Source organism: Scyliorhinus torazame, chromosome 10 (assembly GCF_047496885.1).
Source record: "Scyliorhinus torazame isolate Kashiwa2021f chromosome 10, sScyTor2.1, whole genome shotgun sequence".
In the NCBI taxonomy this organism is placed as follows: Eukaryota; Metazoa; Chordata; class Chondrichthyes; order Carcharhiniformes; family Scyliorhinidae; genus Scyliorhinus; species Scyliorhinus torazame.
The window spans coordinates 171,567,316-171,584,270 of record NC_092716.1 but is presented as its reverse complement, the minus strand read 5'-3'; the positions used below and the strand labels follow the sequence as shown (position 1 = coordinate 171,584,270).

The window sequence follows — 16,955 nt, the reverse complement described above, 5'->3', positions numbered from 1 at the left end:
GCACACTGCCAGGAATCTGCAGGCACTCCACCAGGTCAACTCTGCTGAACCCCCTCTTTTTATACCGGCCCTTGCTTTCTGTTAGTTTCAGTGTGATGCCTCCTGGGATACGTAGTGCGTGTGCCTACTATGTAGTTCTGGCCGAGAGGAAATACGTTCTCAACCTGGCCCAATAATAATAATAATTTTATAATAATCTTTATTAGTGTCACAAGTAGGTTTACATTAACACTACAATAAAGTTACTGTGAAAATCTCCTAGTCGCCATACTCCGGCGCCTGTTTGGGTACACTGAGGGAGAATTCAAAGTGTCCAGGAGCATCCAGAGGAAACCCCCGCAGGCACGGGCAGAACATGCAGACTCCACACAGACAGTGACCCAAGTCGGGAATCGAACCTGATTCCCTGGCGCTGTGAAGCAGCAGTGCTAATGCTGTGTTATAAACTCTAACTCATTCTATATTCTGATCTTAAAACTGTGAACCTCTTCCTTCCACAATCCACAGGATTTAGCAGTGAAATGCGAGGTGATTTGCCTCATCTCTTTTTTTTGATGGAGATGCTTTACAGTAGTTTTACCTTGCTTTTTTTCAAGCTGACAAAAGATCTCATGCTTCGCTCAGTTCGATGCATCGAGAGTGGAAGATTTTCATCTAAATTCTGTTTTTATTTTACCTATTTGTCCTTAAAATTATGAAAAATCCAGAGTCTTTCAGTTTCTGTGAATACAACTGTTTACATTGCTTTCTTGCTATTATTTTGCAGTGCTGGCATTGGGAGAACAGGCTGTTTCATTGCCACCAGCATCTGTTACAGAGAACTGAAGTATGCTGGTGTAGTTGACATATTGAGGACAACCTGCCAGCTAAGGATGGACAGGTCAGTGTGATCATTAGAAATTGGCATAGTGGGGTGGATATAATGCAACCCATTGTGGCAGAAAGCATGGTGACTGACCTCACTTAATTGTGGGAAACACACAGCATCAGTCTCCTGGTGGCGGTCCGATTAAGTGAGAAATGGAAGAAACTGAGATGTGATTCCTGATGACAGACAGTAGAATTTCAAGTAGCCTCATTAATGAGTCAAATGACGCCCAGTATCCTGGAGCCCACTGTAGTTTAGTGGCTGCCGAGGTATTAAATTGGAGCCGCACGACTTTCCTGCATCCTACGGTTGCGAACAGCTTCCGGGTGGGATGGGGGGGAGCTACTCTGTGCCCAATCAAGGGAATCAGCAGCGGGCAAGGGGTAGCCACTGAAAACCGCCCTCTGCTCTTGCCTCTGAGCCTCCCCGCCCTCTCATGACCCCCACTTTGCATCTCCCATCCTGTCCTCACTCAACGCCTGGGGTTCTATGATGATCCTGGGCCTCTGGTGGGTGCAGTTCTGTCAGCAATCACTGTTTCCACTGGCAACATGAACAGTTTCTGGCAGGTTGGCTTTGTGAAACAGAGGGCCTCGTCACGGAAAGGCTTACTGGTGCACAGTTATGTGCCTGAAGCACACTTGATTTCATAGGGCCTCCCCCGTAGAACTGACACTGGCACTTCCAGTTCTCCCATCGTTGGGCAAGTTGCCAGTTAGCCCAACAAAATTCCAGCCAATATCTTAATGAAAGCTGAAAAAATGTTGAACCATTGGAAAACAAATGTTGAAGCACAGGAAAATAGTTTGTAGGGGTTAAACGATAAAAAAGCAAATATCTTTAGTGAACGCTAAAGCTCTGTTCAACAGGAATTTTAGTTAAAACACATGCCACATGGTATTTACATTTGTACTTCAAGAATTCTGAAGCTGTGGCATGCTGGGAATTTCAGGTACAAGCAGAGTTAATAACCGCACTTCAGCTTGCAAAATTTCCCAGTGTTAAGAGAATTGTGCCTTTTTCATGTGACAGAATTTCTCCTTAATTTGTTTTGCCAAATGATCTAAAACTCATCTGGAGAATAAAGCTTTAAAGCTTTTCTCTATTTTTTTTTGAAGTATTTATATTCCAATTTTAACATTTTACATTTTACAAAAAAAACACACCCAACATGTTAAACTCCCGACCCAGTAAATCCCTCCCCCCTTACGGTAACAAAGTCTCCAAAATGCAAAATGAATAAATACCAATGCTTGTGAATCCCATTGCTCGCCCCCTTTAGGGCAATTTTCACCTTCTCCAGGGCTAAGAACTCCAATAGGTCCCCTGCCATGCTGAGGCACAGAGTGAAGAAGCTGACCTCCACGCCAACAGAACCTGCCTGTGAGCAATTTGCGAGGCAAAGGCTTAAACATCTGCCCCTGCACCTGTCTGCAACTCTGGCCGGTCCGACAACCCGAATATGGCCTCCAGGGGTCCGGGCTCCACATCTACATACTAAACCTCCGAGATGGTGCTGAAAACTGACCTCCAAAGCCGTTCCATCTTCGGGCATGTACATGATTAGCAGGTCCCCTCCCACACCGATCACAAATGTCCTCTACCCCTCAAACAGCCAACTCATCCTTGCCATTGTCAGCTGCACCCTGTGCACCACGTTAAGCTGTATCAGCCCCAGCCTCACACACTTGGTCGAGATATTCACCCTCCACAGCACCTAGCGCGCAATCCTTCCTCTAATGCTGCCCCCAACTCCTCTTCCCACTTAGCCTTAATCCCCTCCATAGACACCTTATCCTCCTCCAAAATCCTCCCATAAATCGTCTAGACGATTCCCCGCCTCTCCAACCCCCCGTAGACAGCACCTCCTCCAGCAAAGAGGAAGCAAAGCAAAGAGGAGGCGAGAGCTATCAGAAACATTGGAAAAACCTTCTTCGCAAAGTCCCGCACCTGCATATACCAGAAACTCTCCTCCTGAGCCAGAACAAACTTCTCATTCAACTCCTTCAAGCTCGCAAATCGCCCTCCCAGAAACAGATCCTTCATCTCCGTGATCCCCCTGTCCTCCTATTCACAGAACTTTACACCAGCCTCTCCAGCGCGATCTGTGATTCACCATGATTGGCATCACCCTCGACCCTGCTCCCAACCTAAGTGCTGTCCAACTACCTCCAAATCATCAGTGTGGCCACCACCACAGGACTACACGAATACTTCCCTGGAGCTAATGGGAGTGGCGTCGTTGCCAACGCCCGCAACCCCGAGCCACTGCACAAGCCCGTCTCCATCCTTACCCACAAAGCCTCCACTTCCCTATTCCAATCCCGTACCTTCTCCGCATTTGCCGCCCAATAATATCTCAAATTCAAGAGGCCTAACCGCCCCCCCTCCATCCCCCCCCAACTGCCATCCCCTCTGCAGGACCACCTTCCTTATCCTGACCACCTTCCCCGCCCAGATGGACAAGGTAGTCAGCCTATCCACCCGTTGTAAAACGCCTTAGCAAAAAGACTGAAATAAAACAAAAACCATGGTAAAATGTTCATCTTCACTCCCTGTACCCGGCCTGCTAACGACAGAGGAAGATTATCTCACCACAGCAATTCTGCCTTCACCCTCCCACCAAGCTTGAAAAATTCAACTTCTGAAGACCAGCCCAATCCAGAGCCACCTACACCTCCAGATACCTAAAATGAGACGCTGTCACAGGGAATGGCAATCCCCCCCCCCCCCCCCCCCCCCCGCCTTACCCCAACCCTGGAGTGGAAACCACAAAATACTGACTTTTCCCCAATCGTTAACTTTCCAATTGTGCCTTCACCTCTTCCACCCCCACTGACTCCTCCAGCATCGCCCTCTCCATTTCACCCATCTTCGGGCATTCTAACCTCCCCCAAAACGCTCTCATTTTCTGTTCATCCTCTGGTGGTTCTGACTTATACAAATCTCTGTAAAACTCCTCAAAAACCTAATTAATCTGCTCCGGGGCCACCACCAGCTCGCCTACCCTATCCCTAACCTGAACTATCTCCCTTGCCACAGCTTCTCTACGGAGCTGGCTTGACAACATACCTTCAGATGACGCACCACTTTTCCTGTGGACAGCAGACCAAACCTCGCCTGCAACGCCTTCCTCTTCACCAGGAGTCTCTGGTCCAGCTCTGCCGCGTACCTCCCGTCCTTTCTAGAATCCCCTCTATTAATTGTTGGCATTCCTCCCTCTTTACCCACCTTAGCCTTTGTGGTATTATCAGGTATTGCAGTACCCGAGAGGCTGAAGACCATTGATTAAACCTAGGAGTTTACCATTGGCTGTTTTGTATGTAGCTCCGCCCTGACAGGCGGGGTATAAGAACCGGTGCCGTCCCAGCAGCCCTCATTCTGTACCGAAGCTGCTGGGGAACAGTTCAAGTCTATTAAAGCCTTCAGTTATGTTACTACCTCGTTTTAATTGATCGTGCATCAATTTAATAGACTACTACTTAAGCTGAAAGGATGGATCTCCGAATCAAGCCGGAGTGTCTGCAACTCAGGGACTCGGCGGCGATCTTGAAGCACTGTCTGGCTTGCTTTAAAGGCTACCTCGAGACGGCCGGAGGCACACCCTCGGGGGAGCAGAAACTGCATCTCTTCACTCAAGGGTAAGCCCTGGGATCTATACCCTCATCGAGGAGGCGGAGGACTTCGATGCAGCGATCGAACTGTTAAAAGGACACTATATCCGCCCTGTAAATCAGGTCTACGCACGTCACCTGCTTGCAACAAGATGGCAAAGCCCCGGGGAATCGTTGGAGGAGTTCTACCACGCGCTACTGGTGCTGGACAGAAACTGTGCCTGCCAGCAAGTTTCGGGGAGCGAGCACACGGAACTCCTAATCCGGGATGCCTTCGTAGCAGGTATGAGCTCCTCAGAGATCCGCCAGTGGCTCTTAAAAAAAGACACCCTGGGACTTAGAGAGGCACGGGCCCTGGCAGGGTCCATGGATGTTGCCTCCAGAAACGCGCAAACCTATGTGCCCGATCGCGCGGCGGCCCCCTGGGCAGCGTGGCATCCCACAGCGGCAGCCCCACAGACTTCCCCGTGTCCCCGCAGGCCTGCGCTGTAAGACAGCCTGCTAACTCCGTCGGGCCCCGCTGTTTCTTCTGCGGGCAGGCAAAGCACTCCCGCCAGCACTGCCCGGCCCGCACCTCCACCTGCAAAGGGTGCGGCAAGAAGGGCCATTTTGTGGGGGTCTGCCAGGCTCGAGCCGTGGCCGCGGTCTCCAGCGGCGACTCCGGACCGCCGCAGCAATCTTCTATTCAGGCCCCAGGCAGTCAGCGTTCACTGCCACCCCCCTATCCTAGGGCCACGTGCGGCCCACGGACGCGGCCATCTTGTTCCTCGGACGCCACGCTGGACGGATGGGCGCCGCCATTTTGTCCATCCCCGACCACCATGTGTGACCCATGGGAGACGCCATCTTGGATGGGGCCCCAGGAGCCCGGCCGACTACACACTGCCTGATCAAAACCCGCAACTACTTCATCTGGCCTCGGTGACTCTGGACCAAAATCGACCTCGGACACTCGCAACAGCAACGACGATGGTTTTCATCAACGGCCACGAGACGTCCTGCCTGATCGACCCTGGGAGCACGGAGAGCTTTATACACCCCGACACGGTGAGGCGCTGTTCACTTGTTACCCACTCTGTGAACCAAAGAATCGCCCTGGCCTCCGGTTCACACTCAGTGGAGAAAAGGGGTTCTGCCTAGCAAACCTCACTGTCCAAGGCAGGAAATTCAACAATTTCTGCCTTTCTGTCCTGCCGCACCTCTGCGCGGCTACACTCCTGGGGTTGGATTTCCAATGTAACTTGCAATGCCTGACCTTCAAATTCGGCGGCCTGATACCCCCCTTACTGTCTGCGGCCTCGCGACCCTTAAGGTCGACCCGCCTTCCCTTTTTGAGCACCTCACCCCGGATTGCAAACCTATCGCCACCAGGAGCAGACGGTACAGTGCCCAGGACCGGACCTTCATTGGTTCAGAGGTCCAAAGGCTACTGAGGGAAGGGGTCATTGAAGCTAGCACAGTTCCTGGAGAGCTCAAGTAGTGGTGATAAAGACCGTGGAGAAACATAGGATGGTCATCGACTACAGTCAGACCATCAACAGGTTTGCGCAGCTGGACGCGTACCCTCTCCCCCGCATATCCGACCTGGTAAACAGGATCGTGCAATATAAGGTCTTCTCCACGGTGGATCTCAAGTCCGCCTACCATCAACTACCCCTCCGTACTAGTGACCGCAAATACACTGCCTTCGAAGCAGATGGGCGGCTCTATCATTTATTAAGGGTTCACTTTGGTGTCACTAACTGGGTCTCGGTCTTCCAACACGAGATGGACCGAATGGTTGACCGGTACGGCTTGCGCGCAACATTTCCGTATCTTGATAACGTCACCATCTGCGGCCACGATTAGCAGGACCATGACACTAACCTTCGAAAATTTCTCCAGACCGATAGAATCCTTAACTTAACGTATAATAAGGATAAATGCGTATTTAGCACCGATGGTCTAGCCATTCTCGGCTACGTAGTGAGAAATGGAGTTATAGGCCCCGACCCTGAACGCATGCGCCCCCTCATGGAGATCCCCCTCCTTCACTGCCCCAAGGCCCTGAAGCGCTGCCTCGGGTTTTTCAATTACGCCCAGTGGGTCCCTAACTACGCAGACAAATCCCGTCCCCTAATCCAGTCCACAACTTTCCCCCTGTCGATGGAGGCCCGCCAGGCCTTCAGCCGCATCAAAGTAGACATTACAAAGGCCACGATGTGTGCCATCGACGAGTCCCTCCCCTTCCAGGTCGAGAGCGACACGTCCGACGTAGCTCTGGCCACACCCTCAACCAAGCGGGCAGACCCGTGGCATTCTTCTCCCGTACCCTCCATGCTTCCGTAATTCGCCATTCCTTGGTCGAAAAAGAGGCACAAGCCATAGTAGAAGCTGTGCGACATTGGAGGCATTACCTGGCCGGCAGGAGATTCACTCTCCTCACTGACCAACGGTCGGTGGCATTCATGTTTGATAATGCGCAGTGGGGCAAGATAAAAAACGACAAGATCTTGCGGTGGAGGATAGAACTCTCCACCTACAACTACGAGATCTTGTATCGTCCCGAGAAGCTAAACGAGCCTCCTCAAGCCCTGTCCCGCAGCACATGTGCCACCGCACAACTGGACCACCTCCGAGCCCTCCACGAGGACCTCTGCCACCCAGGGGTCACTCGCTTTTTCCACTTTATTAAGACCCGCAACCTGTCCTACTCCATCGAGGAGGTCAGGACAGCCACCAGGGATTGCCAAATCTGCGCGGAGTGCAAACCGCACTTCTACCGGCCAGAGAGGGCTCACCTGATAAAGAATTCCTGTCCCTTTGAACGCCTCAGCAGGAACTTCAAAGGCCCCGTCCCCTCCACCTACCGCAACACGTACTTCCTGAACGTGATTGACGAGTACTCCCGGTTCCCATTCGTCATCCCCTGCCCAGACATGACCGCAACCACCGTCATCAAGGCCCTCCAGGGTATCTTTACACTGTTCGGTATCCCCAGTTATAGGGGGTCCTCCTTTATGAGCAACAAACTGCGTCAATTCCTGCTCAACAGGGGCATCGCCTCAAGCAGGACGACCAGTTACAACCCCTGGGGAAATGGGCAGGTAGAGAGGGAGAACGGAACAGTCTGGAAGACCGTCCGACTGACCCTACGGTCCAGGGCCCTCCCAGTCTCCCGCTGGCAAGAAGTCCTCCCGGAGGCCCTCCACGCCATCCGGTCACTGCTCTGTACAACTACCAACGTGACACGTCACGAACATCTCCTTGTTTTCCCCAGGAAGTCCTCCTCCGGGACCTCGCTCCCGACTTGGCTAGCAACACCCGGACCCATCCTGCTCCGAAAACACGTGCGGGCGCACAAGCCGGACCCGTTGGTCGAGAGGGTCGACCTGCTGCACGCTAACCCCCAGTACGCCTACGTGGCGTTCCCTGATGACCGGCAAGATACGGTCTCCCTACGGGACCTGGTGTCCGCCGGAATCCCACGTGCACCCGAAACACCACCCCCACCACTTCCAACTCCCCCCACCCCCTCCACAGCACCTCACAGGAGGGTCAGTCCTCCCGCCGCCCCTGCCTAGGCCATGGAGGCCGAAGCCACGCTCCCGGAGTCGCAGACGCCCGGACCCCCACCGGAATCACTACCAAGGCTCAGACGATCCAGGAGGACGACCAGGCCACCCGACCGACTGATTGCTTCAGTATAACCAATCTGTAACTGTAAATAAACACTGAATGTATATATCTTCCACGATTGTAAATATTCTCTACAACCCTGTAAGGAGGTATCACTGTACCTCCATATCTGATCATACCATGTAAATGCAATTGTGACCACTGGCCACCACCGCCGCCGGACTCTTTTTTAACAGGGGGTGAATGTGGTATTATCAGTTATTGCAGTACCCGAGAGGCTGAAGACCATTGGTTAAACCTAGGAGTTTACCATTGGCTGTTTTGTATGTAGCTCCGCCCTGACAGGCGGGGTATAAGAACTGGTGCCGTCCCAGCAGCCCTCATTCTGTACCGAAGCTGCTGGGGAAGTTCTAGTCTATTCAAGCCTTCAGTTATGTTACTACCTCGTTTTAATATTAATTGATCGTGCATCAGCCTTAAACAAAATTGCCTCTCCCCTCATCACTGCCTTCAGAGCTTCCCAAACCACTGACGGTGCAACCTCCCCAGTACAATTAAACTCCACATACCCCTCAATTACCTTCCCTATTCTAACACAGAAACAACCCCACACCCAGTCTCCATCCCGGCTTCTGAGCCAACCCCTTTGCCAGGACAACGACCATGGTGGGACGTGATCCGAAATCACAATTGCTGAATACTCTGCCCTCTTAACTCCAGCTAACAACACCTTTCCCACCACAAAAAAAAGCAATCCTCGAGAATACCTTGTGCATCGATGAAAAAAGCAAATACTCCCAATTCCTCGAGTACACAAACCTCCATGGGTTAACCCACCCCCATCTCTGTCATAAACTCCACCAATGCCTTCGCCACCCCCCCCCCCCCCTCCCCCCCCGCCACCCCTCCCTAACAGGGTTAGCGAGCGCTGCAGTGACCCTTGGTTCCAGCACTGTATTCAAATCCCTTAAATTGCCTTATGGGTATTTGGAATGGTAGCCAGTGTTTTCTTCACAAATCCTGCATCATCCCAATAAGAGGCATATACGCTAACCAAGACCCCCGAGAACCCCCTCCAGCGCACCCTTGCACGTTCCATGTCATCATTCTGACCGGGGGCCTCTCATCCCCTCATCCCCGTCCATTCGCCATTACCAGTACCCCAGGCCCCGCCCATCTGGCAGGACCATTAATCCCCACCTCCCCCTTCCCAGAATCATCAGTCACTTCTTCTTGCGAACACCTCACCTAGTACCAATCCTCTCCACCCACCATTCACACCTCCCAGGTCCATCGAAACTTGTCCAGCTCCAACGACTGCGGCCCTTCCCCACCACACTCCCATTCACTTGTCAACCTTAGTTGGCTAGCGCGGTGACCCCTGCCCGAGCCCCCTCCTCCTCCCAAAATTACACTCAGGAGCCTGACACCACCCCCCCCATATGTCCAAAACCCTCCAATACCCCCACCCCACACTCCCATCAGAAGCTAACTTCAACCCTCCCCCGGCTATACATTCAGAGTGGGGGGGATACATCAATGGAAAAAAAGCAAAAAATAAAAACTGAATAAAAACCAGTAAGAATCAAAGAAAAAAGATACCAGTCCACATTGTCCAAGTACAAATCCCAAACTCATTTCAGTCCCAGTCCTTCAGCCTTCACGAATGCCTCCTCCACCGTCTCAAAATAGAAGACCTTTGAATTGTGAGTCACTCTCAGCTTTGCCGGCTAGACCACTCGAAACCTCACACCGCTGCTGTACAGCACCACCTTCAACCGACCAAAGGCCGCCCCACCTTCTCGTCAACTCCGCTCTTCTCCCTCCTCCATCATATATTTTATTGAACATATCCGCAAGGTACTCGGTCAGTCTCCGGCCCTCCACCCCCTCAGGCAAGCCCATTATCCTCAAATTCCGTTTCCTCGACCTGTTCTCCAGGTCCTCCACTTGATTTTTAGATCTTTATTGACCTCCACCACCCTCTGCAGCTCCTCACCCATCGAGGTGAACTGGTCGCTATGCTGCAACAATGCCTCCTGCACCCCCTTCATTTTCTTTCCTTGCCCTCACACCTCCAGTAAAGTCTTCAGCAAAGCAGCCTTTATCGGGGCAAGCTTGTCCTCCACCCATTCTTTGACCAAGGTCATCATCTCTCTCCGATGCAACTCTAAATGCTTGCCGAACAGCCTTTCAAACTCCCCCAATACCACCTCGGTCAGAGATTCAACATTAACGGGGGTGGCCCCACCCGACGAACCAGCACCCGCCATCTTCCCTCCAGTTGGACTCACAACAGCACTCGCTGGTGGACTTGCACTCGCCACTTCCTTCCCTGGCCTTTCTTCTTGATGGTTGACATTCCATGGATCCTTACAACTTCCCACACCAGCTCATCCGAAAAGTACTCCTGAGACCAGGCAAAAATCAAAGACTCTAGCAGGAGTCACCCAACATGCGACCTCCACCTACATGTCATGTCGCCACCCGAAGTCCCCTAAAGTTTTTCTCCATTAACAATTACTTACTTTGTAAGAGAATCCAGTTTAGAGACACACACAGTAGCCATCAGAAAAGGGGACAGAGATCAGTTATTCGAACAACGTAATTTGTTGATTCAAGAATGTAAAAACGCCATGTGGAGTATTCACATTCTCCCCGTGTCTGCTTGGGTCTCATCCCCACATCCCAAAGATGTGCAGGGTAGGTGAATTGGCCACGCTAAACTGCCCTTCGAAAAAAAAGGATTGGGTACTCTTAAGTTTAAAAAAAAAATGTAAAAACAATCATGGTTTGCAGAAGGTTCATTTTTTTCAATGCAGAAGGTATTTTATCTCTTTGCACAGTGTATAAAAGTATTTTTACAAATAAAACAAGCTGGAAGATGCATATAAAGAACTTTTATTGAGCTTCACGTGATAACTGTTATCACCTGTGAATATTTTATTTTTTATAAAAATAATTTTTATTCAAATTTTCACAAAATATCAACAACAGAATACAGAAAGAACAAATCCCCCCCCCCCCCTATACATAAATAATAAACTAACAGCCTTCATCAACACAAAGGCAAAAATACACACCCCCTCAAGAAAAACTAACCCTGCCCTCCCCTCTCCCCCCCGGGTTGCTGCTGCTGCTGACCATCTTCTATTGTTCTGCCAGGAAGTCTAGGAACGGTTGCCACCGCCTGAAAAACCCTTGTACCAATTCCCTTAAGGCAACTTTCACCCTCTCCAATTTAATAAACCCCGCCATATCTCTGATCCAGGATTCCACGCTTGGGGGCCTCGCATCCTTCCACTGAAGAAGAATACTTCGCCGGGCTACCAGGGACGCAAAGGCCAGAATACTGGCCTCTTTCGCCTCCTGCACTCCTGGCTCCTCTGCCACCCCATATATTGCGAGCCCCCAGCCCGGCTTGACCCTGGAACCTACCACCCTCGACACCGTCCTCGTTACACCCTCCCAAAAGTCCTCAAGCGCTGGGCAAGTCCTCAAGCCAGAACATGTGGGTGTGATTTGCTGGGCTCCCTGAGCACCTAACACACCTGTCCTCGCCCCCAAAGAACCGACTTATCCTTGCCCCGGTCATGTGAGCCTTATGAGCACCTTAAATTGTATGAGGCTGAGCCTCGCGCAAGAGGAGGAAGAGTTCACCCTCCCCAGGGCATCCGCCCACATCCCCTTGTCAATCTCCTCACCCAATTCCTCCTCCCACTTACCTTTTAGCTCCTCCACCGAGGCCTCCTCCTCCTCCTGCATCACCTGATACGTTGCCGATATCCTCCCCTCTCCAACCCACACCCCCGACAGCACCCTGTCCTGGACCCCACGTGGTGGCAACAGTGGGAACTCTACCACCTGCCGCCGAACAAACGCCCTTACCTGCATATATCTGCATGTATTCCCTGGGGGAAGCCCAAACCTCTCCTCCACCTCACCCAGGCTCGCGAACTTCCCGTCCACAAACAGGTCCCCCATCCTTCTAATACCTACCCTGTGCCAGCTCAGAAACCCTCCGTTCATCCTCCCTGGGACAAACCGGTGGTTCCCCCGAATCGGGGACCACACCGAGGCCCCCACCTCCCCCCGTGACGTCTCCATTGCCCCAAAATTTTGAGGGTAGCCGCCACCACCGGGCTCGTGGTATACCTCGTTGGAGGAAGCGGCAGCGGCGCCGTCACCAGCGCCTCCAGGCTCGTGCCCACACAGGACACCATCTCCAGTCTCTTCCATGCCGCTTCATCCCCCCCCATCAACCATTATGCACCATTGCCATGTTGGTGGCCCAATAATACCCACAGAGGTTAGGCAGCGTCAACCCCCCCCACCCCCCCCATCCCTGCACCGCTCCAGGAACACCCTTCTCACCCTCGGGGTCTTCTGCACCCACACAAACCCCATAACGCTCCTGTTAACCCGCCTGAAGAAGGCCCTAGGGATCAGGATGAGGAGGCATTGGAACAGGAACAAAAACCTCGGGAGCATCGTCATTTTAACTGACTGCACCCTACCCGCCAGGGAGAGAGGCAGCACGTCCCACCTCTTAAACTCCTCCTCCATCTGCTCCACCAGCCTCGTGAAGTTAAGCTTATCTAGGGCCCCCCATCTCCTAGCCACCTGGACCCCCAGGTACCTGAAACTCCTCTCCGCCCTTTTTAGCAGGAGCTCACCAATCCCCCTCTCCTGGTCCCCCGGGTGCACTACGAACAACTCGCTATTCCCCATATTAAGCTGGTACCCGGAGAAATCTCCAAACTCCCTAAGGATCCTCATCACCTCTGGCATTCCCCCCACTGGGTCCGCCACATATAGCAGCAAATCATCACAGAGCGACACCCGATGCTCCTCCCCACCCCGCACCAGCCCCCTCCAGTTCCTCGACTCCATCAATGCCAGGGCGAGGGGTTTAATCACCAGCGCAAAGAGCAGGGAGGACAGGGGACACCCCTGCCTCGTCCCCCGGTGTAGCCGGAAATACTCAGACCTCCTGCTGTTCATGGCCACACTCGCCACTGGGGCTTCATACAGCAGCCTCACGCACCTGTCGAACCCCTTCCCGAACCCAAACCGTTTCAACACCTTCCACAGGTACCCCCACTCCACCCTATCAAAGGCCTTCTCCGCATCCATCGCCGCCACTATCTCCGCCTCCCTTTCCATCGCCGGCATCATTATAACATTCAAGAGCCTCCATACATCAGTATTCAACTGCCTCCCTTTCACGAATCCCGTCTGATCCTCATGTATGACCTGCGGCACACAGACCTCTATCCTCATGGCCAAAATCTTTGCCAGCAACTTTGCATCTACATTTAAGAGTGAGATCGACCTATATGACCTACACTATAGGGGATCCTTGTCCCGCTTCAGGATCAGGGAAATCAGCGCTCTAGACATCATTGGGGGCAGAGCCCCCCCATTCCCTTGCTTCGTTGAAGGTCCTTACCAACAGCGGGCCCAGCAGGTCCGTATACTTCTTGTAACATTCAACCGGGAACCCATCCGGTCCCGGTGCCTTCCCCGTCTGCATGTTCCCTATCCCTTTGACCAACTCCTCCAACCAAACCGGCGCCCCCAACCCCGCCACCTGCCCCTCCTCCACCCTCGGAAACCTCAGCCAGTCCAGGAAGTGACCCATCCCTCCCTCTTCCAGTGGGGGCTCAGACCGGTACAGTTCCTCATAGAAGTCCCTGAAGACCCCATTGATACCCACCGCACTTCGCACCGTGCTCCGTCCTCCATCCCTAACTCCCCCGATCTCCCTAGCTGCCTCTCGCTTCCGAAGCTGGTGCGCCAGCACCCGGCTCGCCTTTTCTCCGTATTCATATACCGCCCCCTGCACCTTCCTCCACTGCGCCTCCGCCTTCCTGGTGGTCAACAAATCGAACTCAGCCTGGAGGCTACGCTGCTCCCTAAGCAATCCCTCCTCCGGGCCTCCGCGTACCTCCTATCCACCCTCACCATCTCCCCCACCAACCTCTCCCTCTCTCTCCTCGTGTGCCCTAATGTAGATCAGCTCTCCTCTGACCACCGCCTTCAGCGCCTCCCAGACCACCCCTACTTGCACCTCCCCATTATCATTAGCCTCCAGGTACCCCTCTATACACTTCCGGACCCGCCCGCTCACCTCCACGTCCGCCAGCAACTCCACCTCTCGGTGCCACAGCGGGCGCTGGTCCCTCTCCTACCCCAACTCGAGGTCCACCCAGTGCGGAGCATGATCAGAAATGGCTATCGCCGAGTACTCCGTATCCTCCACCCTCGGAATCAGCACCCTGCTCATGACAAAAAAGTCAATCCGGGAGTAGGCCTTGTGGACATGGGAGAAGAATGAAAATTCCCTGGCCCCTGGTCTCGCAAACCTCCATGGATCCACCCCTCCCACCTGGTCCATGAACCCCCTCAGCACCTTGGCCGCCGCCGGCCTCCTGCCCGTCCTAGACCTAGAGCAATCCAATGCCGGGTCCAGCACCGTGTTGAAATCTCCCCCCCCATTATCCGGCCCCCCGTCTCCAGGTCCGTAATCCGGCCCAGCATACGCCGCATGAACCCCCCAATACACGCTCCCCCTGCAGCTTGCCACTTACCATCACATACCTACCGCCATTGTCTGCCACAATGCTCAACGCCTCGAACGACACTCTCTTCACCACCAAGATCGCCACCACCCCGATTTTTTGCATCCAAACCCGAATGAAACACCTGCCGTACCCACCTCTTTCTCAACCTTACCTGATCCGCCACCCTCAGGTGCGTCTTCTGAAGCATGACCACATCCGCCTTCAGCCCCTTCAGGTGCACGAACACCCGGCCTGCTTGACCGGCCCATTCAGTCCCCTTACATTCGTGATTATCAGCCGGATCAGGGGGCTACTCACCCCCCTCCCCCGCCGACTAGCCATAGCCCTTCCTATGCCAGCCACGTGCCCGTGCCCCCCGCAAGACCCGTTCCCCACAGCGGCAGACCCCCGCCCCGGCCTCCTCTACCAACTCCAGCTCCCCCTGGCCATTCCAGCAGCAACCTGATCTCCCCCCCCCCCCCCCCCCCACCCAGCGAAGTCACCCCCTAGCTGCATTACTCCCTCCATTGCACTCCCGTAAGTCAGCTGACTCCTGCTGACCCCGGCCACTCGCGCCGCTCCATCGACCCCCCCCCCCCAGTGTGGAACTTCCCCTCCCCCCCTTGTCCACCAGCAGGATCTCATCCATTCCACTCCCAGCGTGGGAGAAAAAGCCCGTACGTCCCAGCTCCGGCCCCGCCCCTTCAGCCCTAAACATGGGAAAAAGTCCGCGCTTTCCACTCGCCCGGCCCTGCCTCTGCTGGTTCAGCTCCCTTTCCAGGCCCGGTCCCACTACCCCCAATTCAGGCCTCTTTCCCCCCCCACCCCCCCCCCCCACCCCCGCGGGGCCCATTCTCCCCTACCGACCATCAACCCCCCAAGCAGTTTACCTACCCCCCCCCCCTCCACGAGCCCACCCGGCGGACCTAATCAAAACAATGCCCAATCAACCCCCCGAAAACAAAGAACCCCACCTCGAAACACAACCCAACAATCCCCAACCATCCCTCCATCGCGGCCCCTCGTCCCCGACCCTCAGTCTGAGTCCAGTTTTGCGGCCTGATCAAAGGCCCACGCCTCCTCCGGGGACTTAAAATAATGGTGTTGATCCTTATAGGTGACCCACAGACGTGCCAGCTGCAGCAAACCGAACTTCACCCCCTTCCTGTGCAGCACTGCCTTTTCCCGGTTGTAACCGACCCTCTTCTTCGCCACCTCCGCGCTCCAATCCTGGTAGATCCGGACCTCCGCGTTCTCCCATCTGCTGCTCCACTCCTTCTTGGCCCACCTTAACACACCCTCTCGACCAGCAAACCGGTGAACCGCATCTGCACCGTCCGCGGCAGCTCGCTGGGCTTGGGCCTCCTCGTCAGCACACGGTGGGCCCCCTCCAGCTCCAAGGGCCCCTGAAAGGCCCCGTTCCCATCAGCGAATTCAGCATGGTTGCCACGTAGACCCCCACGTCCGATCCCTCCAGCCCCTCCAGGAGACCCAGGATCCGCAGGTTTTTCCGCCTCGACCGGTTCTCCATCTCCTCGAACCTCGCCTGCCATTTCTTGTGGAGCGCCATGCCCAGGATCTCATCCTCGTTCTCCGAGACCTTCTGCCGGACCTCCCGGATCGTCGCCCCTTGGGCCGTCTGGGTCGCCAGCAGCTTATCGATTGATGCCTTCATCGGCTCCAGCAGCTCTGCTTTCAGTTCCTTAAAGCAGCGCTGGAGAAGCTCCTGCTGCTCTTGCACCCACTGACTCCACATTGCCTGGTCTCCGCCCGCCACCATCTTGGTCCTCCTCTCTCGCACCTTTCTTTGCTTCAATGCCACTTTTTAAATCGCCGCACTCCTGGTCCAATCCATACACTATCGGGGGAATGTTGCTGTCCCCTTCCCACACCGGGAAATGTCGAACAAGCGCCATTACGGGAAGTCCCCAATATTTTATATTAAAGATAGTACACAGAGTGAACTAAATGATTAGATCCCCTGACTTTGCCCTTGATACTAAGACTTTAAAAATATTAATTGTTTAAAAAAGATATATCAAGTGCAGTCGATAAGAGAAACATTAATTATATACGTTTTATGAGCTAATACAAATCTTTGGCTGAGAAATTGGATGATGTTGCAACCATTTTGCAAGTGTAAAATAGCACAAGTGCATCCAACATGGTGGACAGCACATGTGTAGCATTTGCTACACATATGCTTCGAGTCAGAAGTGCACCACCTCTGATTGGTACCAAAAGATACATACATGGACCGCATCTGAAACAAATGTTAGACCCTTGGCA

At 53.6% G+C, this 16,955-nt stretch overlaps 1 protein-coding gene across 5 annotated transcripts in view; it reads left to right on the top strand.

Annotated features, from left to right (window-relative positions):
• The window catches only part of ptpn5 (protein tyrosine phosphatase non-receptor type 5), a 296,571-nt gene that overhangs the window by 277,101 nt on the left and 2,515 nt on the right, over positions 1 to 16,955 (top strand). For all 5 annotated transcript variants that reach the window (XM_072518941.1, XM_072518940.1, XM_072518943.1 and 2 more), the window contains one exon: positions 767 to 880. In XM_072518941.1, the coding sequence (XP_072375042.1) occupies positions 767 to 880 (114 nt within the window). The remainder of the gene's footprint in view (positions 1 to 766; positions 881 to 16,955) is intronic.